Source organism: Paroedura picta, chromosome 12, assembly GCF_049243985.1.
Source record: "Paroedura picta isolate Pp20150507F chromosome 12, Ppicta_v3.0, whole genome shotgun sequence".
NCBI classification, from domain to species: Eukaryota; Metazoa; Chordata; class Lepidosauria; order Squamata; family Gekkonidae; genus Paroedura; species Paroedura picta.
The window spans coordinates 35,551,619-35,572,923 of record NC_135380.1 but is presented as its reverse complement, the minus strand read 5'-3'; the positions used below and the strand labels follow the sequence as shown (position 1 = coordinate 35,572,923).

Genomic DNA, 21,305 nt, shown 5'->3' with positions numbered 1-21,305 from the left:
GGTGAGAATTAATCTGTGTTGTTCCACAGGCAGTCCCCAGCCTAGTCCCAAAGTTTTGACTGCAGTCGATATTATCATTGCAGTCTCAGAGTCTCCCAGGAGTGTTCCTCCTGGTAAAACCTTCAGGGAGTTTAACCCACATTCTGCCTTTCTGCAGGCTGAGAAGAGCAGACAGTCCCTAGCCAATTGTTTTCTGTTTCCCTACAGAAGGAATGAAATCAGCACAAGATTTACTAGCCGTTTGGTTCTGAGAATAATTGAAAGTGCTGCTAGTTAAACTGAGCCATAAATGGTTTGGGACCAGGGCTGAATCTGCACTTACTTTGTTTATTCCGTTGTGGATCCTGCTGAATCCAGATCGATTTGAACTCAGGTCTTCCCCTATCCCACCCTTCCCATTAAAACAGAAAAATGTTCTGCACATGGTTAGGTAAGCTCAGAAGGGGGGGGGGAGATCCAAGCACAGCAGGATCCTCTTTCTTTCTTTTCTTGAACGAGGGGGGGGGAGAGGATTGGAGACAGCAGAGGAGGGAGAAAAAAACCAAGATGTAAATCTCTGCCGAGAGAAATTAGGGCTTCTGGAGCTTCTGCCAAGAGAAGTTAGGGCTTCCCCTCTAAGGCAAGCTTCTAGCTTGAGAACGAGGAAGCCTTTGAAATGAAGCCTTGTCCAATCAGGTCTTCTCTACAATGGAGACTCCGCAGCAAGCAGAGAGCTGCATGCTTTCTCATGCCGATTATTCAAATATTGAGGGTTATATCCACTCTAGGATATTGCGGAGAAAAGGTAGGGTCACCCCGGATCAATCATGCTTGTTGCAGAGGGAAAATTTAAATTGGACAAAATCAAAATGGAAACCGCATTCAGTAGATACGACAGGGACTGAATCGGCCTGGGATTGGAATAAAAGCTCTGTGCAGATTCAGCCCCAGACACTTAAAAACCACTTGTTCCTATATATGTGTGCCACCAGTCAAGATCTTCAAGGGAGGCCTTTCGCTATGTTCCCCAACTTAGAAGAAAGACGGCTGTCTGTCAGAAAGAGAAGACTTCTCTTGGATGACACTGCATCTCTACCACTCCTACCCCCGTAAAGATTTACTTGGCACTTAATCAATCTAGTCAGGCCTTTAGATGACTAATGCAGAGATTTGTTTGTTTTTCTATTTTATGCATGTGTTGTGTTGTTTCTGGGTTTCACTCGTTTTACATCATCATCAACACACTGGGATCATTGCCTTTTAAGTAAGCAGAACAAAATTGTAAATAAAGAAATATGTAAGCGATCACCTGAGTCAGGTATATTGTTTGTAATGTTAATTATGGTAATTTATGCACAGCCAAATATTGCTCATGAAAACTAGCAATTAGTTTATCGCAGGGGTTTATTTGCACAGCTTAATGTACTGAGCCGGAATATTTGTGCACAATGGCCTGTTTCCAATAGTTGTCACACTTTAGAATGACAAAGAGACAGAACGGAGGATGGTTTTGCTCAGACCAGAAGCCTTTACTACCCAAAGTCCTTGCAAGGTACAAGCCCCCCTCCTCTGCTGATAACCTCACTCATCATAACCAAAGGCATGCTGCCAGTAATAATGTAAAAGATGAGAAGTAAAAAAAATGAGGGAAAGTGTTCCCTAGACACCGCAGCAGAGTGGGATAGAGTATATTATATGTAAGATGTCACTTAAGGGGGAGTAAAAAGAACAGCAGCAGTTGTAGCAGCTGCATCAGCAGAAGGCTTGGGGAGAGAAATTTAGTCTTCCCCTCCACACTCACACATACCTCACCCAAAACATTTTTGCCGCTATCAGGAACAGGGAAAGGAAAATCTTTTTTTTTTTTTTTTTAAGAAAAAAAAGTCCAGCCCTTCAAAAAGGATCCCGCCCTGGCCCTTTTCCAACAGAAAACCATGGGGGAACCATGAGGAAAAGACTGTGTGATTTTTTTCCCTCTTGTGAAATGAGTAAAATGTCTTTTAAGAGGTTTTGTTCAAAATTCATTACGCACAGTAAGAACACAGTGGTGTAAAACAATCTACAAAACGAGACAAACAATTACTATATCTACTGTAGCATTCAGCATATTTTCCATATTTTCATGTTTATTGTTTGAACATGACTAGTTTTGTCCACATATAATACAGCATACCGTTTACATGTTGATCACATGTCTCAGCAATGCCATTAAATTGAACTCTGTACCTAACTGAACTATCCCAAGCAGAGCTAAATCCTTCTATGCCAACAAGACAAGACAAAAAAAAGCCCGGGCTCCTGCCCCCATACTTACACAATGCTGTGGTGAGCCCCTCTGGCTGGTTATAGTGGACACTGGCAACACAGAGTGTGTTGAGGGCGACAACACACAGGACAATCCAATAGAAGCTTTGTGCTTTCACCATGCGCCGGATGAAGAAGCGGAACATCTTCTCTTTCCTGCGGAAGTAGGAGGAGCTTTCATTCTTACCACTCTTCAAGCTGGCACGAGCAAACGGTGACCCTGGGCATTGGAGGGGTAGAAGGCAGTGTCATTGCTTAGGGAAACAAAATCCAAGGACATCTTCCTGTTCAAAAATCTATTCTACATAGACTCAATGAAGTTTCAACCTGATGATGCTCCAAGGACATCGGGCAGAGCCAGTGTGGTGTAGTGGTTAGGAGTGCGGACTTCTAATCTGGCATGCCGGGTTCGATTCTGCACTCCCCCACATGCAGCCAGCTGGATGACCTTGGGCTCTTCACAGCACTGGTAAAAGTGTTCTGACCGAGCAGTGATATCAGGGCTCTCTCAGCCCCACCTCCCTCACAGGGTGTCTGTTGTGGGGAGAGGAAAGGGAAGGCAATTGGAAGCCACTTTGAGACTCCTTTGGGTAGAGAAAAGCCGCATATAAGAGCCAACTCTTCTTCTTCAGTAATATCAGGGCTCTCTCAGACCTATTATGCATGGGGGGAATAACGCACATTCGGGGTGGAATGGCGGCAACTAAAATCACTGATAACGCACGGTGCCAGCTGCAACCGGCTGCAGCTTCAGTGCATGCCGCCGAAAAAGCTGCGTTCATGAAACGTGGAAGAAAGCGCAGCTTCCGGGTGACCAGGGCGCAACCAGAAGAGGCGCCGGGATCGCTGCGTGCACAATCGGTTACCCTGGGTTTTGCTGCCGTTGCGCCCCGCCCCGTGCATAACCGGTGTGCATCGCGTCTTCCCCCTCTGAAATTGGTGGCCGTGCATAATGGGCCTCAGCTTCACCCACCTCACAGGGTGTCTGTTGTGGGGAGAGGAAAGGGAAGGCGACTGTAAGCCACTTTGAGCCTCCTTCGGGTAGAGAAAAGCGGCACATAAGAACCAAGTCTTCGTCTTCTTCTTAAACCCTTATTATTATTTCCAGTTATTAGAAAAAGATGTAAAATAAACCATTCTTGTGTCATCATATATCTGTTATTCCGTTATACTTATAAAATCATATGCACACTTCCTTGAATCAGAGAGTATTGGAAGTAGAAAGAATACAGGAAAGAGGAGCTAATATAGCGAAGGATTAAGAACAACGTTCTACCAAGAAAAACTGCATTGTTCATGACTTTGTAGCTTAGGAAAAAAGATGTCATTGGTTGATTCTGCTCTACAGCCTGTTCCCTTGGAAGCAAGTCCCATTAGACAAATGTCCAACCTGTTCCTACAACTTCTTTAAATTGTCCTTTCTGCTTTGGTGTTTCACCGTGATGTTTGCTTCTCAGCTTAATCAAATACTTAACATGCAATGGTCACATGGTATTCAGGAATCGATCTTTAATTAATTCTTATTTGGGGAGGGTAGCCATTAATTATTCATTTTTTGCCCAAGTGACTGGTCATTAACTCTCTTTCTTTTATGAAATTAAATTTTATGAAATTAATTATGAAATTAAAGTCACAAAAATAAAATCTTATAAATTAATAAGCAAATTAAAACATGAAGTGATTAAGGATCAATTCAGGATTGCCACCACTCCAGGTCAACAGGTAATACTTATGCTTAGAAATATCATGGAGGGAAAGAGGCAAATTTACAAGAATAGCCTTGGAAAGCTTCAGTGGTGCTTTCTCAGTCCACTCTTGATAGGCTATGTTTACAACTGTGTCTTAAGGTTTTTAAAAAAATACTGCAAAAATCACATACAGTTGTGAGTTCCTGCATTGTGCAATGTGTTGGACTAGATGACTCTAGAAGTCCCTTCTGACTCTATGATTACAGAAAAATACAGGGTAACAACACCATCTAGATGTTCTGTAGAAGCTTGTATGAATGAATTACATCTGTTTGGTTTGTGTAAAAGAGAAATTAAATTGTAAAACTAATGTTAGACATCTGAAATTATAAGAACCATCAACAGAGAGGCTAGAATTTTTTCACACACAGGCTCAAAATTTAAGACTATTCAATTAAATTGAGGCTTGATTCACCTATCTAGGGTAATGGGAATGTGGGGATGGAAGAATGGAGCACATAATTTCAAGCTTGTGGATTTCTAGCTTGAATGTTCCTTTACATTAAAAACCTCCCTCCAAAAAATCTAGCATAGGAGAGAGAAAGGCTTCATTTCCCTCTCCCTAACTGCTGAGCATATTTTGGAATGGGGGAACATTCCAAAATGTGATCAGCCCACTGCAGTCTGAGATAGTGGTATCTATTTTACCTGCTTAGCATTCTACCCCCTCATGCACACGTGAATCAGGTTTCACTGGTTGAAAACTGAGACAGAAGATGAAGAGTTGATTTTTATACCCTGTTTTTCACTACCCAAGGGAGCCTCAAAGCGGCTTACAATTGCCTTCCCTTCTCTCCCCACAACAGACAACCTGTGAGGTAGGTGGTGCAGAGAGAGTTTGACAGGTCACATGGCTACATGTGGAGGAGTGGGAAACCAAACTTGGTTTGCCAGATTAGAAGCCACCACTCTTAACCACTACACCAAGGATTAGGAACATCACACAAGTTTTCAGTGTCACTGTAGTGTTGGCAGCTAGATTACAGAATTTTTTAAAGGGCTGGACACATTCATGGTGCATAGGTTTTATTCTTGGGTGATAGTCAGGGCAGTCAAACAGACCTTCCAGTTATACCCTGTCAATTAACAGATGCTAGAGACAAAGCAACAGAGCATAGTTAATCACTTCCGTTTTGGGGAGTATTCAGTGACACTGTGCTGCCTCCTTTTGGAACATAATAGCCTGACCCGGCAAACGCATCCTTGCATTCCAGTCTAGCTAGTGATCTTTCCCACTGGGAGGAAACGGCAGGACAGGCCAGATCTTTCTTGTATTGATACTTAGGATTTTTGCAACACAGTTCATAAAGACCTTCGAAGTTCATTCTCATCCAGAGAATTAACACTGCAAGACCACTTCTAGTTGGAGAATCTCACTCACCAGCAAACACAGGTGCCTTAAGTATCAGTCTCTTCAGTTGATTCTAGGTTTGCCACTGTTTTGTGGAACCCAAAACAAATGTGCATTCATTGGGAATAAAATTACAATGCTGAGGTCACTGGACTAGGTACACTGGTTTAACTGCCTGGCAAGATCTACTGAAATCAGTATTTCCCAATAGTGAAGCCAATAAATACAACACAAGACTAACAATAAAGGACTTTACAAATTATTTGTTATAAAAATGAGCACCACAGAACCATAAGAAGTATTCCAAATAAAGATATTCATGTCTTTATTAGCTAATTGAAAAATGGAAAAATGGGGAAATGTGGTTTTTGGAAGCTATATGATATTTGTGCATGGTTATGTACAGGGGATACCTTTACCTTTATACTTTTTATTCTGGCATCTGGGTTTAGTGCACAAGTAGATCAAAGGAAGGGGGAGAAACTCAAGGGGGATACAATTAACAGCTGAAGTCAGATGAGCAAACACAGGTGAGGGATAGGAGAATTCCTCTCCTGTTCTCCTTGGACATTCTCTCTGATGTGCCCAGTGATATCATGTGTGGTCTCACAGTGTTCGATATTAATAGCAGCAGCCTCACCACCATCAGCGTCACAGTAAGGGATGCAGAACATAAAAGGTCCCCTGCTGGATCAATGGTCTGTCTAGTCTTGTTTTATCCAGTGTCCTGCCAGCTGCCCCAGAGAGCCAACAAACAGGAGACGGAAGCCAAGTTTTCGCTCAATGTTGCCTTCTAGTTCTGGTACTCTGATTTTATCTGCCTCTGAATGTGGAGGATCCCTTTCACCATCATGGTTGGTAAAAGGAGAAAAGGAAAAACAAAAAAATAAGCAGGACAACCAATGAAACAAAAACTAATAATATCATTAAGCAAAAGCAAAATCCCCTATATACTCGCATATAAGCCTAGTTTTTCAGCACCTTTTTTCACACTGAAAAAGCCCTCCTCAGCTTATACATGGGTATATAAGGTAACTGAAATACAAGCCTGCTCCAGCCAGCCAATCGTTGCATTGCCTTTTGCAAATGTGTACTGCAAGCTGACCTTGCTCTGACAGCCTGTAGGACATCAACGGTTTGACTGAGGGACTCTGATCTTTTTCTCCTTTTGCCTTCAATGGCAAAAGGAATGGCAATGCTGGATGGGAGAGCCTGTGATGATGGAGCATTTCCCACCCTCGGCTTATAAGCGAGTCAATAAGTCTGCCGAGATTTTGTGGTAAAATTAGGCACCTCGGCTTATATGCGGGTCGGCTTATATACGAGAATATATGGTACAAGCGAACAAAAATCAGACTCGCCTAACCCCAAAATTTATTTCATCCTAAGTAACGCAAGGGCCTCTGTGACTGTATTTCTTGCCTCCAAAAACTCATGCCACAATAAATTAGTTATACCATGACCCTGGGCATGCTTTCTTCAGAATGATGTCCCACTGATTTCAGTGGGAGTTACTTACGAGTAAATGTGGTTAGGATTGCAGCTATGCAGGCTGGCTGCTTGGAAAGCGGCCTCATCAACTTCAACAGTGATTACTCCCCATTAAATCTCTACAGGGTTGCAACTGTGCAATCTGATCCAAAATGTATATTTATAAATTCTACCATATAAATGTATATTTATTTGGAAGTTAACTCCAGTGAGTACAATAGTGCTTATTCCCAGTTAAAAGGCACAAGATGGCCTAGGGATGCAGTCCTGTAGGGCCTCTCTGTGAAGAGCAGTACATGAATTACCACACTGGATTCAGGAGAGCCTTCCTCCCCCACACGGAGATACTAGAGCAGCAGTATCATGGCCAGGCTGTATGTGGGAATGAAAGTATAGCCATTTATTCCAGGTCAGGCCCTTTCTTTGTTCCTCTATGAGCACTTAATGAGCTCATTCTCCCTGCTGCTGCTGCTGCTTGGTACAGAGGCTGACCACAGGAAAAGAGCCTCATGTGACAACCAGAGGCAAGCAAGTTTAAGGATGCTTCTGAGATGCGTCCCAGTGACAGCAGACCTCTTTACCTTACCTTGTGTTTGGCATGATTTGTGTTCTCCCCCTAATGGCATTATTTTAAGTTTACATGCTGGTGGTGAAAATGTAGATTTATTTAATCCCTATTCCTTGGGTTGTAAAAATAAAGTTTACTTATTTCATTCATTACCTAGGCTTTTGCAGAATGAAATCAATTCTGTATGCATAAATTGCTGAAACTGGAGGAGATCAAGAGATAAGGATGGAGAATTCATTTAGCATCCTTCTGTATTTTCCCTATAATTTGAGCATTGCTGTTAGGGTTGCCCAGGTGAGGGCTGGAGATCTTATAGAATTGCAACTGATTTTCAAGCAACGGAGTTCAGTCCTTCTGGAAGAATAGTCAGCTTTGGAGGGTGGACTCTTCAGCCACTGAGCTACCGCCCCTCTCCAAATCCTGTCTTCTCCAAGTTTTACCTCCAAAATCTTCAGGAATTTCCCAACCCACTCTAACGGCAGGTGGGGAAGGCACAGAAAGGCTTGTCCTTAAAATGAACATGTTTGGGTCATGACAGCAGTAACTCAGAAGGTGGGGACATGACTATGAGAGCAGCTCCATACGTAGTCCTGCAGTTACAATCATTCTTATCCATTGTTGTTCCTCTATATATTTATGAAACAGCCTAGGGGGTGAGATGTGTCTGGCTGTCCAAGTTGGAATAGGGCCAATCAGGGTGCAGCTAGCTTTGCACTGATTGGCCCTGCCCCTGCAGCTCCCGCCCTCCATCCCTCGACTCTAGCCTCTTTGCTCTCAGATGCCTCAGTGCCTGGAGCCAGCAGCAGGTAAGGGAAGAGGGCCTTGGGCAAAGGATCATGGTGGAGGGCTTGCTAACGAGGGCCTCTTGGCCTGCTAGGCTGGGCCTGCTGACAAGGGCCTCCTTGCCTGCTGACTGCTCGTTAAGGACTGCTAAGGAGCTGTGTCCCAGCCCTGCTAACGAGCTGCCCAGCCCCCATCCACCCCATTTGATCTGGCTGCGAGCTGCCGCCCAAGGCCACCTTAAGCTGCCAGGCCAGGGGAAAGGGACCCTTTCAAGGCCCGTTCTTAGGAACGGGCTCTGAAGCTAGTACAAGATAATACTCTTAATCTTTAAGATGTTACATGCCTTTTTGTCTCCTTTGTAATAACAGACAAATACCAAATACTCTTCTGAATTTTCTGTTTCAAAAAATGAAGCAAATTCTATTTACTGTGATCCTGTTTGGAACAGCGACGAGACTTTTGTAGACAATATTAATGGGGATTCACAGAGCAACTTGAGTAGTTCAATGACTTCCCCTGCTGGTCAGCCATATTTTCATGGCAACTTATAATTCTTTGGGAAGTGTTCTGTGATCCTTATAATCACTTCAGAGAAATCATCAATGTGAAAATGTCTTCTCAGCCTTTTAAATCCCATATGCTCAAAGCAAGGCTGCGTCAATCCATGCCTCAAGTATTGACTTTCCTATTCACCTAAAATCTAATCGCAAGAATAAGATCCAGCCAAAGTGAAAAGCCTTTTAAAACCCATTGATTTCAATGAGAAAGATTTTAACAATGTTCAGCATTCTCCCGTTGAAATCAATGGGACTTAACAGCACCACTTTGACTGCATCATGGCCAGAAAGGCTTGAAAAATGCATGACAGCCTCTGCCCCCTCTCATCTTCCCTAAAGTCTGGAGTCCTCTACAGCAACAAAAATAACACCACAAGCCAAATCCAGCACTGAATTCTACTCTCAGATTTAGGCGGCGGCGTATTTGGGGCGTGGCAGATAGGCAGTCTCCCTACGCACCAGTTGGGGAGGGGATGCAGGACAACTGCCTCTTCATATCCACAGCCAGGTCCGTGCCACACCCAGTATGCCACACTCCACTGTGCATATGTGGTGAATGCAACAGGCACACAGACATCGCACGCTCTGCTAAAGGGCATGGTGGCAGTGCACTGTTGCCAATGCACTTCACAACCTAGGAGGCAAGGCAGCATCCTCTCCCTGTCCCAAATCTTCACAAAATGCTCCACGGAGGCCCAAGGGCAACACCAACGGTGCGTACCTGCCTCCTGCATGCCCAGTCTGAGCAGACAGCCCTGGGGGCTCTGAAGCCAGAGTTGGCCAAGCACCTTCTGAGTGTCTTCTGTCACCCATCTTGCCAGCAGCACCAGTGGAGAGTCCTGAGGTCAGCTGAGCAGCCCACGCCTGAAGGGGGAGTACCGGGAATTGCATGAGCAGGTCCTCAGAGAGCCTGGGCCCTTCTGGGGGCCACTGGTATGGGGGGCACTGCTGTGGGACACCCTGCATTGCACCAACTGCGAGTCCGACTTTGCTTGGGTCCATGTCCGCTGGTTCCTGGACAGCCACTTAGATATGACAGGGTCAGAAATGCCTTGATGCCCCCAGCTGCATAAACACCTTGTCTCTGTTCTCTCCGTTTTCTCCCTTTCTCCCTTCCATCCTTCAGGCATCTTGCTGTAGTGTCCTACGTAGAGTTACAAACATCTAATTCCACATCAATCAATGGGCTTGGGAGGACTGGACTGCATTTAGGATGGCACTGTAAACTCCAGGGCATATTAAAAAAAACACTTACAGCATAAGCACAGCCTCTGTTAAACAAAGTGCAAGAGTTTCAAAGTGAAAGGCGGCGGGTCTTTGCCTAATGCTGGGAAGACCAACCCAGGTTATGTGGAAACCCTGCCCTCAAAGCTCAGATGTTCCTAATAGGTGTGGAATGACATGCTGGTTGATTGCTGGTAAAGGCTGCTCTATGATTGCCCCCTTCCTGCAGGATGATATTAACGGATGTCAATCAGGTATCAATCAGAACGACTGTTTCTAGTGTGACATCAGCTTAGAAAGGATTAGAAAGCTCGATGCTGTGTCTCCCCCACACCTATCACTGAGAAACGGTAACGAATGCTCGTCTTGTCAAAAAAGTGGCAGCATGGCACTAACAATTATGAAAGTATTTCTATGGACGACATGTTGCGTCTCATCTCAGACAACCAGCTGCAGGGGTGTTTCTTAATTCCCCTTCTGCTACGGCATGTTTTCATCCCTGGAGGAGCTGGCATAAAGCATGCTGGAGCTGAGGTTCCAATCCGTGTGGAAATATAAACTTTGATAGTGGAAATTACTGTTTTTCAAGACTTTTCTGTTAATTGTTTTTCACTGCAAAATTAATATGCAGTTATTAGTCATTCCTTTTGGTGTCTTTGAATCATCCTTGCAAGGAAAGGATATTTTTATGCCCCCAGTCAAAAGTTCATTAGAAGAAAAAGAAGACTTGTTTTTTATACCCTCTTTTTCACTACCCAAGGGAGTCTCAAAGCAGCTTCAGATACATTGAAGCAAGACTTCCTCAGCCATTACCTGTAGGTAGAGAGAGGATGGATGAGGGGGTTGCCAGCGAATTAGAGTCAAGGTGCATAAGTAACTGAGCAATAAGTATAGCTAAGATTGGATTAAGGCTGTTGGTAAGATTTGTGAATAGCAGCAAATTAGCACACAGATACTAAAAGAGTTAACAAACAGAGGTGAGAACTAAGTTTGCATCCAGTGGCACCCTAAGAACAGAAGGGAAGCCTTGTTGGATCAGGCCAGTGGCCCATCCATTTCAACACCCTTGTGTCACACAATGGCCAGGTGGCATCAGGAGATCCACTGGTGACAGCCTCCATGGGTCAAGGCAGACTCTGATCTTGCTCTGCTGAGTGTAGAAAGGGAAGTGAGGGGGGGGGGAAACTGACTTTGATCATATGTACCAAGAGCTCTACGCTCCACCACCACCAAACGGCTAATGGTCCCTAGCCCTAAAGATGCCCACCTGGCCTCGACCAGGACCAGGGCCATTTCAGTCCTGGCCCCCACCTGGTGGAATAAGCTCCCGGAGGAGATCAGGGTCCTTACTGAGCTAAAACAATTCTGCAGGACCTGCAAAAAGGAGGTCTTCCGCTTGGCTTTGGTTGAGATCAGGCAAAACCAATAACGTCTGAAGGGCTTGTGCTCCCTCCTTTCCAGAACTCCATCAATGTGCTCTGGACCTGTTTGCACTGTTCACTGTTCACACTGAACATGATATCGGGAGATCCGTAAATGGATTTCCTGGATATTTGAAGAGTAAACAACAAATGTATCCTGATTTGGACCTGGAAAGATGGTTTGTGGAAGAAAGTGTAGCTGCTACCACCATTCAGTTTTGGTTTTCCAACTCAACTGACTCCCTGGAGCTGCTATTCACTGATGGGGAAAACGCACAAGCACTGGAGCTGCTATTCACTAAGGGGGAAGCACACAAACTCACAAACACTGGTTACCCCTTATGTGACCAAACCTACATAGCAATCATTTTCTCTATAAAAAGGAAGAGATTTGTTCATTAGATTTTCCAATGTCACGTCCAATTTGACCTTTAGGTTTGTGGTCCCATTTCCTCCCTTGCATCTCATGGGGCTGTACAATCAGCCAGAGCAAAGGAGAGTCACACTAAACGTCATGAAATTCATTAGGGTATAGTCTGCATGGGGCTTTCCCCCCAGACCCAGTTTGAGTGAATCCCTCCTGTCTACACTGAATTCAGTTTGCATTTTGATTTTCGGTGCTTTAAATTTTCCCTCTGCAACAAACATGATTGATTCGTGGTGACCCTACCTTTTCCCCATGGTATCCTGGAGTGGATATAATCCTCAATATTTCAAAAACCGCCATGAGTAAATGTGCAGATCTCTGCTCTTTGCAAAATATTTCTGCCTTGTCCCTCATGCCTCCAATGCTGTAGGAAAGAAGTCTTCCCTGATTGGCCAGGCATCAGTTCAAAGTCTTCCTGGTTCCCGGTTGCAAGGCTGTGCTCCAGAAGCCCTAACTTCTCTCACCAGATTTATGCCTCTTTGTTTTTTCCCCCTCCTCTGCTGTCTCCAAGCTCCCCCTCCCCCTCCCCCTCCCCGTTCAAGAAAAGAAAGTGCAAAACCAGTCTAGGTCAATCACACACCCTCAGTATGACCTCACCTTATGTAGCTGTTGAAAAGACAAAACAGAGAAAGGAAAATCTATGTATAGTGCCTTAACCTCTTCGGAATAAGGGCAGGCTAAAATGTGGCAGGTTTTTAATAATACATAGCCTTACCTTGGGTCTAGTCACTAGCTACAGGAGACCGTCAAACATTTATTAGTCCTCCAACTTACCAACAGAGCAAACATCTGTGAAGTGGTCTTCTCCCTCTTCAGCATGGATAAGGTCATTTTTGCTCTTCTTTATTGTGGCCCTTTTCAGCACTGAATGTAAAAGTAAATGATGGAAGGGACATGTTAGCTTTTTTGTAGCAGATTAACTTCCTCACACATTCTTCTTGCCTGTTTACCTGGTGGCCAGTTTCAAAGTAACCATCCAGTATTTCAGCATTATAAAAACAGCTAGAGATAGAATGTGGCTCTTGGCCAAGGGGCATTACTTCTTTAGCCATTCAGCTACACTTAGCCTCCCCTGTCTGTTATTGTACATTTTAAGATTAAAGTACTTACAAAGAGGAAAGTTGAGTAGAACTGATGATTCAGTGTTATGTTACTTTCTCCCACACAGGGACAACAACAGTCCAAAGACTGGTAGAAGAAAATGGTGCTAGTTTGGGCTTGCAAATTAAAATGGTGTCACATTTGGAAGGGAGAATACAGAATCAGGGGGGAAGCTTACAGGGCCAAATCCATCACTCAGAGAGATGACCATAATATCTTCTACACTGAAGTAGCTGTCTGGTGAGCCAAGGTGAGCTATAAAAGCCACAGTAGTTAGTGTGCACAATGTCAGCAGCAACATATATCAAGACCTGCTGAAACTAGTCAAGCCGAAGAACAACAACCAGGACATGCAGCAATCTAGAAACATAATTTGGTAAATCTAGATACGTTTCTGAAGAGAAACATACAGAGTTCTCTTATCAACAGCATTTTGACTTTCTGATGGGATTGTTGACACCAGATTGGGAAATTCCTTGAGATTTGGGGGAACTGATCCCTGCAACCTGGACATCAGATGTAATTCCAGGAGATCCCAAGCCTCGCCTAAAGATTGTCAATCTTACTGAAGAAGTCTTGAGAGATCCCCAAAACTATCTAGTACAATCCTATGCCCGAAGGTAGAACCTTGTTGTGCCACTACTGATCAACTGAAGCATAGCCAGGCAAGTACAAGGAGAAAATAGATGTTTTCTGTGGGTGCCTTCCTGCAGACGAAGTAGCTTGTGAAAGCAAGATGAGCCATGTTACTGCAAAGAGAAGCCAACAATGGTGGTGCTGGGGGGAGAATCACCATAGGCAATCAATCTGGCCTGAATAGAATGTTTGTTCCAATCAAAAATATTTATTCAGTAATTTTAAAATATGCATATCCTGCATCCCTGCTTCTAAAAGTCTAAAAACCAAACACACCAATAAAAACAAAGCCAAAAATAAGAAAGAACCAATAAAAGGCAAGGAGCAACAGCACGAACAAAGCATTTTTAAAATGCTCAGTCACACCTGTGTATAAACAAAAGCTACGCTGAGTCATCCATGGAAATCTACTGAGTGCAACGTCACACCACCCACGTTCTATCTCTAGCTGTAGCCATTTCTGCGGGTCTCACTTCTGGTGTCTGATGGAAGCCAGACACCAGGTGCCTCAGCAATTTTAAAAAAGCACTTTGGATGTATTCAAGTGAAAGCAAGAACAAAATATTGGTACTAGACTAGATCAGTCCAGAGGGGAGTAAAAATTACAGGGAGACTCAAATAATACTTTGATTAGAACTAACTCAGCAATAATATTTAAAAAGTAATGTGTAAACTTCTGAGACTCTTTTGGGAAGGAAAAAGAATGAACCTGAATGCTACATATTCTTTGTAATGGGGGAGGGGTCCCACTATTATCAAATTACTCGGGGCCCAGCCTGTTGCATTCAGGAATACAACAGGCACTAGATTAGAGAGATGGAGTGGAAGAACTCTACAGATGGCCTCCCCCACCCCCCAAGACCTGGAAAGGCTGCAAGCAGCTGTTATGGAACTCATCGACAGGGATCTGCAGCCTCCAAGCCTCAGAGGGAAGTGGAATGAGGAGGGGGTGGTCAGGGGTGGGGGATGGAATGTAATTGGCTGGCCGCTGGACAGACAGGCAAGCTGGTTAGAGGAGGAGGCACTCAGGGGCGGGACAGTTGCCCTGAGTGGGTGTTAAGCTTAACCCTGAGACCAGCGCTTCCTCCAAGGCCTTACAGATATCAAATTAAGGCAGGCAGAATCCTTTCCCCTCAAAAACTGCTTTGGTTTTCATGGAGGAATAAAAGCACTATCAGAACCATTCTCTAGAACTGGAGAAATGTACGCAAAAAAGTTAGCTCTGTTGCCACTGTTACAAATTTCATTCTGGGAATCTGTGAGCAATATTAATATGACATAAAGATCTGTCTCAGGAGAAAAAGAGGCAGGGAAGCAGAGTATGCTTTGTTAAACTGCGTTTCTGAGGTAGGAAACACAATAACTGAAACCTGTGAGGAGAAAAAAAATGTAAAATAGACCATAATACTTGTAATTAGAAGGCATTTTAGCTCCAAGCAGGCAGCAGAAAATGGTGATCAAGAATATACTGCAGGCTGGGTAGTCCTGCAAGTACAAAACAGTAACCGAAATCTGATAGTAGCTCAGTTCAGGGAACAGCAAGCCAAGATTGATTGCTCTCCAAATAAGCCTGGGAAATCCTTGGACTCACCTGCAACCCTCCTCACCTAATCAGAGATTTCTGCTTTTGCATTAAGTTACATCCACATAATTACAAAGTGAGAATATCAAGTGGCTTGGATTCTTGTTTGCATGAAAAGTCGAAACTGAATTTTGCCAATTTGGATGGAACGACAAATCATGATTTGCTACAAATGCACAAGCATCTGATTGTCTAGCCACACAAGAGGAAAAGAGGAAGTGTGTGAGACCAAGGTCCCCCCTTCCAGGCTTGTTTGCATAGCAGCAAACCATGGTTTGATCTCATGACTAAACTGAGCCCATGTGTTACATGAACATGGCAATATTCAGCACGTCTGCCCAGATTTGCTTACAGCAAATTCTTTGTTGATAGGAAGATGGAAACTTTGTTGCTTTTCATAATAATTACAAGAGAGCTAAGAGCCCAATCAAGAACTATCGAGTGAGGAAACCTAAAATGGCTCTCACACCATCCAGTTTCAAGGTCCAAGCATCCCCTACTGTTGGGATCACATTCTTCCGAATCTAAAGGTTGCCATCAGACAATTAAAAATAAAGCAGGTCTATCATTACTTTCAACTTAGTGCAAACAAAACTTGGTGCATATTAAGATACTATGTGGTGTGGTGATAACACCCGGCTCACTTTTAGTAAACAGCTTTCTATGTCAGGATGTTTGGATTTGAATAACCCTCACCATAAACCTCAGGCCACGCACCGCAAAATTGTTTACCAATAACAAAATCTTTCCAAAGTTGGCTGCATTTCACTAGCAAAGTGAAGCAAGGACTCTGATCAAATCCGCCATGGCACATCAGTTCAAGGGGACTTATGTACTTTCACACTGTATTCATGTTTGCAGTATGCTAGAAGGCAGCACTCCAAATGCAAAGAACTAGGAGGCATTGCTAAAGCTGATTTTGGACCTCAAACAGGAAAGTGCCCTGTGTTATATTGTGTTCCAGATGCCAAGTAAATAGTGTTGGACCCCTTGTGGGCAGCTGAACAGCCTGTCAAGAGGGTCATCTCCCTGCTTGCAGCTGGTGTGTAGCGAACAAGATGAGCCAGCAGGTATTCAAGCATTCCTATCTCTGAGAAATGTCTGTCTAGTCCCTCCTTCACAGATAAAAAGACAACAGCCATTGATTTTGCTGTACCAATACTAGTTTGGTCAAAAATGCTGTAAGGTAACCATTTTGCCTCATTTCCCAAACCTCTGGCCACAGCAAAGCAAGAGAGGATCCACCACATCCATATTTTATGTTGGGATAGTCACAGAATCCTAACACCCACACCCCCTCTGAGATCTTTGTTTCCCTATGCATGCACTTCCCTCCATTTATAAAGATGTACAGTGCAGTCCCGTTTGAAATGCAGTATACAATTCTGGTCGTCCTATCTCAAAAATAGTACTAGAAAAGTGCAGAAGCATTAAAACCAAAAATGACCCAAAGGGTTGGGAGTACCTTCCCCACAAATACAAGGGCCTTTTCGCACGGGGATCTTTGTTGCAAATTGTTTGCGGAATGAAAAATCGCCATTTAAAATAGTGGAATTCGTCGTTATGCATACCTGCCTTTGTAGTGGAATCAGTTGCGTTTTTTAGCGTTTCCCACAGGCTTCCGGTCTCGGCAGAAATCGCTAGAAAGGAAGCGCTATTGCCAAGCTCGTCCCGCCCCTGGCCGTCAAGCAGCCAATGGGCAGCCGTTAGCATGCTCCCAAACAGCCCCTTTCCCTTTAAGAAAGGTTTTTTTAAAAAAAAACCGACCCATAGCAACGAATCTAGGTAGATTCGTTGCTACGGAGAGACCCATCCAGCTGCCTAATGTGAGCTGTCGTTTGATTGTATGATCGTTTGCACGCTGCCTCGAGTGATAAAAAAAAATTCCCCCCCCCCCCTCTCACGGGCCCGATTTTCGGCTGAATTTATGTGTAAAAAATAAAGGGACTTTATTTCAGCAAACGGGCTTTTAAGTGGTTTGTGCTTAGTGACTAAAGGTGAAGGACTGAAGCCAGGGAAGCCTCTAAACAGAAAGAGGCTCGCCGGTGCGTTTATCCCCGCTCGCTCGGAGAAAAAAAAATGGCGATCGCTTCGCCGGAAGTTTGGAGGAGAGAGCCAGGGGGAGGGACTTTGAAGAACCAGCAACAATGGTAACGCACAGGTCTTTAGCGCTACTGTTGCAGATTGGTTGCAGGAGTGTATCGCTATCCGGAGGGTGAATCCACTTTTCTGGATTCCCCTGAAAGCGCCACAACGAAGCGCTTTTTGCGGGTCGGTTTCAGGATTGTTGCAGATTGTCTACGACGTCGTGGGTTATGGCAAATTAGTAGCGTTTCCAATTAGCAACCATTGTGCTATTTTGAAGCCGTGCGAAATGGCCCCAAGTCCCCCCCCCCCCCCCTTTCCTCCTTCAGAATACAAGAACTTGCGGTCATCCCACAAAATTGCCTGGCACAATGTTCAGGACAGAAAGAATAAAACACTTCTTCACACAATGGACGTTTAACTTGCAAAATTAACTAGCACAAGATAAATTAATGCTTTACTGTGAACTGAAGGAAACACTCATATCTCCGGCACAATGAGCTTTTAAGGACTGATCCAAGGCAGCACTTCAGTCCAAGAGGGTTTCTCATATAATATCATGCTGTGTTAATCCTTGAATTATAATAGATGGCAGTATTTCAGTCCACAAGACTGAAACCTGGATGAAAGTTGTTGCTTTCATGTTCTGCCTGTGAGCCTCCCAGTAACATCTGGCTAGACGCGACAAGAAACAGCATGCTGGAGTAGATGCAGCTGGATCCTTAGCTTAATCCAGCAGGGATCTGCTTACATTCGGTTAGACCCATTTCTAGATTTGCCTGCAACTAATTAACATGGCTCAGATCGCATCTGAAGCTTTATCAAAAGCACATTTGGGGAGCACCAAAGAGGATCTACACAATACACCTATGGATCTCCAACTATAGATACTTAATTGAGTTCTACAGAATGACAAGAGCGAGGAATGGAAAGCCTATCTGCTAGCTTTCAACAAAGGGTGCTCCAGAGCTTTGGTCAGCTTGCAGCATCAGTACAATCATTGTTACATACTCCACTGAGCTGACATGGTCTACAGTGAGTATCTGTCTTCCAAAGCAGCATTAATTAAAATGAGATGCTTACATTTGCTGGCTGTAAATTGAACAGGGCCTAATGACATGTTACATTTTCTACATGTCTGCCACTGAGGCTTTTAACTTACATCAGCTGCAACTTTCCTGTTGGGAACTCGGTTCTTAAGCATGCAGGACGATGAATTGGACCAGGAATCAGGAGTCTGAGGAGAACAGGGCTTCTTCCTCCCCTACATCGCAGTCCTGATCTGAATTATGAACTGAGTTCCCGGCAGAAAACTTGCAGCTGTAACGTGTCACTAAGGCCAAAGAGATATCAGCAAGAAAATCTTGCAGGCACTTCTAAATTCTGGCTACTTGCACTCAAATGGCTTTTTGGCCCTTAGGTGCTCCCGTGTCGTTACCTAGAAAGTGCCATGCCAAAATACGATCTAATACTCCTGTATGCGGAGCTCAGCCAGCCTTCACTGCAGCAATGTGACCAGGAATTAGTGGCCAACAGTGTTCTCAGGAGGGTAAAGCCACAAGAAATGCCCCCTAACCCCCTGACAAGTTGCAGTCCACTCACTGTTACAGCTGCCGCCGCTGCTAATCTCCACCGTTGTTGTGCCTCTCAGTATTGGGCCTTCAGAAGTGGCCCTCCCTGAGAGGGAGTGGGAGGAGAAAGGAAAACAACAGAGGGCAGGGAGAAAGAGAAGAAAAAGAGGAGGAAGAGGAGGAGGAGAGACATGAGAGGATGAAAGATGGTCAGAAAAGGGAGAGGGTTTAACTGAGCTTTCACCAGTTAAGGCCTAGATGTCAAGAAGAAGAAGCGGACATGTCTCTGTGTCTCTTGCTGGATAATCCTAAAGTTTCAAGCTTCTCTGTCCTAGGTAATGCTAAAAGTTTTGGGTGACACCACAACCTATTTGGTCTTAAAAGAAGAAAGGTCCTTGACAAATCCAATTACCAACCCCAACTTAAAGACAAGCTCTTTTCAGTGGTCTTAAAGCAGATACATTTCCCTCTGTGATGAACAGAAGCTGGAGCCTGCCTACATATACACAGTGATATTGAGTAGATCACTGCATGGAAACAACATGGCGGAAAAATCACTGGATGCTATCTGGAAATATTGAGACAGCTTCACCTGTGAAAATGGTAGTCATATTTGCTGCAGCTTTGTTAGTGTCAGACCTGGAGCTTCCCACAGAAAAAATGGAAGGGACACATGTACTTTCTTTCACATCCAGGATCACATGTGTCACTAACTGGCTGCAGCTCCCTGATTTGTGTTTCTGTAAACATGCACTGGACACATCTGACCCACACACTTTCCTCACAGGGATTCTGAACTGAGTAGCAAACAGGAATTAAGTGTCTCTTAGAGACCCCAACTGACCGTCAGAGTGTTCTCAAGGGCATGCAAGGAACAAAGCACAACCCTCTTTGCATGAAAAGCCACCAAGACATATATGGTATACATCAATTTTGAATTTAAAAAGGCAAACTCAAGTCAAAAGGAACCTACCATCCAGAGGGGACTTCTCTTCAGCATTCTTGTCTTCTTCAGCTAACATCACTTCCTCTGAAAACAAAAAGAGAAGCACTCAGTCTTGAATATAGCGTATTTGCATAATAAAACACAGCCTGAAAATAGAAGCATGCCTGCCTTTGAACCATGGAAGGTGCTCTGATTGTCCATTTGGACCTGCCTTGAACTGAGTAATGAGTTTCATGCAAGAGGGCAGTTGTCCATGCCCTATTTTGCTTCATTCTTCTCTTAAACACATTTTCTCCTGAGAAAAATTATCCATTTTGATTATAACAAGTCTTTTCCCCCTTGGCTCTTTACCACAATCTTTTAGATAGGGATTAAAGAATTGTATCTTATTCAGAATTATGCTGAAGCAATTTTAAGCACTGACTTTTATAGCTTGCCTTGACAGAAAACAAAAAAGCACCACAAAATATGTGTAAAATGGCATGATTATAATAAAAGATAGTCATAGGGCCAGCATGGCATAGTTCAGACTGTTGGACTAGGATCTGGGAGATCTTGGGTTCAAATCTCCACTCTGCCGTGAAGTCTACTGAATGACCTTGGACCCAGTCCCTCTCCCCCTGCCTCTCTAACCTCACAGGGTTCTTGTCATTTTTATCCAATTTGTATCCAATTTTATATTGTTAACCGCTCCAAGCAAGGTTGCTGGGAGGAGCAGTCATATAAATCTAAGTAATAAATACATTTTAAAAATAAAATGATGCGGGTAAACCTTGTATGCTGTCCTGAGTGCCTTGAAGGAAGGGCAAGGAAAAAGTAGGAGAGATGGAGAGGCAGAGAGAGATATCAAGATATGCATTAGAAATCACTCAGTGGGGATGTAATCTTAGCTGCCACAAATGTCTTTTTGCTTGGCCAAATTAACAACAGACAAGTTTCTCCAGTCCTCTCTAGAGAGGTCTTCTAATAATAGAAGAGACTCCTAATAATAGATGGGACTCCTAAGGTGACAGCACGACTTGTAAGAGAAAACAGTAGAAACACTGAACACAAATTTGGATCAGCCAAATGCCATTAAAGATGAATAAAAAATTGGCAGTAGAAATAGTCTTCAAGGTGTATAATGCTTTGGCACAAGACAGGGACATATCCGTAATTAAATCTGAACAGTTATTATGCACAAAGTTAGCCCCAATATATTTTTTTCACTCATCTGTAACCACTCTGCAGGAGCGGTAGAAATAATTCAGTAAGGCTTATGTGGGAGGAAAAAGGGGCGGGCCGAGTCTGTGATAAAAACTCGGGGGAGGGGGCAATCAGGAGCTGAGTTTCGGTTCCTGATTGGCCCCTCCGAATGTCAGTCAGGGGCCAAGGGGCCAATCGGGAGCCGCGCGCCTTAATTTCTAGTATAAATTTATTGACCACCATGTACCAACAACAACCAACTTCAAAGCAGACCTGTAACGAGAGTAGGACCAATGGGTACCACTACCTTAACTGGAGCACTGATTCAAACCACCATAGAGCATTT

The 21,305-nt window shown here is 44.0% G+C and overlaps 1 protein-coding gene across 11 annotated transcripts in view; it reads right to left on the bottom strand.

Moving 5' to 3' along the window:
- Positions 1–21,305, bottom strand: part of CACNA1B (calcium voltage-gated channel subunit alpha1 B) — a 388,158-nt gene that overhangs the window by 170,660 nt on the left and 196,193 nt on the right. For 10 of the 11 annotated variants that reach the window (XR_013225991.1, XM_077306495.1, XM_077306492.1 and 7 more), the window contains exons 9-11: positions 19,802–19,858; positions 12,628–12,717; positions 2,294–2,503 (exon numbers count right to left, since the gene is read on the bottom strand). Coding sequence is in view for 10 of the 11 variants with exons in the window: in XM_077306495.1 (XP_077162610.1) it covers positions 2,294–2,503; positions 12,628–12,717; positions 19,802–19,858 (357 nt within the window). In the remaining variant the exon portion in view is untranslated. Of the gene's footprint in view, positions 1–2,293; positions 2,504–12,627; positions 12,718–18,859; positions 18,922–19,801; positions 19,859–21,305 lie in introns of those variants that run through there. The other variant, XM_077306496.1, reaches the window with a different exon arrangement.